This window comes from Sphaeramia orbicularis, chromosome 3 (assembly GCF_902148855.1).
Source record: "Sphaeramia orbicularis chromosome 3, fSphaOr1.1, whole genome shotgun sequence".
In the NCBI taxonomy this organism is placed as follows: domain Eukaryota; kingdom Metazoa; phylum Chordata; class Actinopteri; order Kurtiformes; family Apogonidae; genus Sphaeramia; species Sphaeramia orbicularis.
Window position 1 is genome coordinate 48,705,979 of NC_043959.1, and position 2,055 is coordinate 48,708,033.

General features: G+C 36.5%; 1 protein-coding gene across 4 annotated transcripts in view; it reads right to left on the bottom strand.

Annotated features, from left to right (window-relative positions):
• The window catches only part of nfat5b (nuclear factor of activated T cells 5b), a 53,133-nt gene extending 52,575 nt beyond the window's left edge, over positions 1–558 (bottom strand). For all 4 annotated transcript variants that reach the window (XM_030123683.1, XM_030123679.1, XM_030123670.1 and 1 more), the window contains exon 1: positions 300–558. In XM_030123683.1, coding sequence (XP_029979543.1) covers positions 300–372 — 73 coding nt within the window. In that variant the 5' untranslated portion in view covers positions 373–558. The remainder of the gene's footprint in view (positions 1–299) is intronic.
• Positions 559–2,055: the final 1,497 nt, after the last annotated feature.

The following is a 2,055-nucleotide window of genomic DNA, read 5'->3' on the forward strand; positions in this document are numbered from 1 at the left end:
GTCTGACCGGTGCGTGTGCAGAGGGAGGGGGTTAAAAACTACTTCACCTTGACAGGAAGGCGAAAGAAGGCGCACAATTAAAAGGTGAAGGACATCAGAGGTATGTTTGTACACAGGATCAAACATTAACACCAAACTCTTGTGACAGGAGCCAGTTTATAGATGAATGACAACGAGTGAACGCACCCACGGACACAGCAGCACAGGGAGGTGGGCGACTTTCAACACACTCCAAAACTGAAAACAACAGGGGAAAAGTCACTCAAAGCGTCATTAAAGCAGCTTCTTGTGCTTCTTACCTTTGGAGAACGAGGATTTGGGAGAATTCAGGTCGAGGTCCCCGCTGAAAAGGGAGATAAAGTCAGAGGGCATCGCACTCCCTCGGACGGAGGAAACGGGACACCCACGGTCACACGCAGCGCGACGCCGCTCACAGACACTTGTATTCTCTGATTTCTATCTCAAAACACCCAAAGTTTGTCTGGAGAAAGCTGCTCTTACTGACTTGACCGCGTCGTTCCAGCTCTGTCTCAGTTTCTGCTGGAACTCCCCCTGCGCTCCGCCTTCAACGCATGCTTGTTGTTGTTGGCCGACAGACACGCCCCCCGATGACGCAATACGCAATACGTAAAAAAATAAATAAATGAAAAAGTCTATCTATCTTGACCCTTAGTCTCTTTTTTGGGCCCATCTTGCAAATTAGATTTCTTCCGACTTAACCAACACCATTGGAATTGTAGATAATAACGTAAATCCACATTTTGACCACACAAATTCTAAAATATAATTTACAATTAATCTTTTCATTTTATCAGGGAAATTTTATATTCATGAAGCTACATGAAGCTCCAATTTTTTAACATTTTCATGTGTGAATCCAAAACTGATTTCAATTCATTATCCCATAAACTCAAAAAAGGAACAAGATCCATTAGTATGTACCAAGAATTCTTTAAAATGGAATTAGTACACCCTGTGATGAAGAACCCTGGAACACACCCCCTTTCAATAATTGTGCTCTTTTATTATATTTTGTATAATGTCTGATTGTATTGAAGATTGTAAGTTCATTAAAATATCTATCTATCTATCTATCTATCTATCTATCTATCTATCTATCTATCTATCTATCTATCTATCTATCTATCTATCTATCTATCTATCTATCTATCTACTTTTATTAAATTTAGGGGGAATTATTTTGTGAGCACCCATTATATTATTATTTTTTTATTTAGGAAATAGTGGTTTTAAAGAAGATCCATCAATACTAAAGCTTGGTTTCAATTTCATTGATCCATTGCTCCTTTACTTGACAAAGGCCAAACCCTCACTGACTTTCATACGTCTAGTTAAATTATCAAATTATCAAAAATATTTACATTTACATGTACAACCTTTTTTGTTGACATATGGCCTTTAAACGCTAAATGTGCACATATGTAGAGATATTTACTCCTAAAAATGCGGTTCATACAGTCTCTTATTATTATAAGTATTTAAACTGAAATAACAACTGAAGAGCTAAGAAAAAGGCAAGTGAGGACACTTTCCATACATATCAAGCACACTCTAATGTTTATGCTTCACAGGTACCCAGATCATATTGCATATTACTAAGTATTTTGACTATATACTTCCAGTTAAAAGATATCTTGTTTAATCTGATAACATCCTTAAATGCTAGCAACGGGCCAAAACAGTCTTTTATCTGTTTTGTTTTATAAAAGCAGTTCTGTGCAATAATTACTGAGATAAAAAGTCAATTCCATTTAAATGACAATGTTTCTACTGATCAGTAGAAGCCAACTATAACTGCATTAAGTCTAAACTTGATCATCTTTACTTCCTTACCTGTGCCAAACATAATATTGTACCATACATCACAGTGACATGCCGCTGTTGACTAAACAGCTAAAACTGAGAAAACATTTTTTTGAAAAGATATGACACACACCATTTTGTTTAACAGCAGAATTAAATAGTTTTTATTGTTCATGCTCATGTGGTCAGATAATGTTGACCTTTCCCTCTGATACTTAAAACATTATGCTA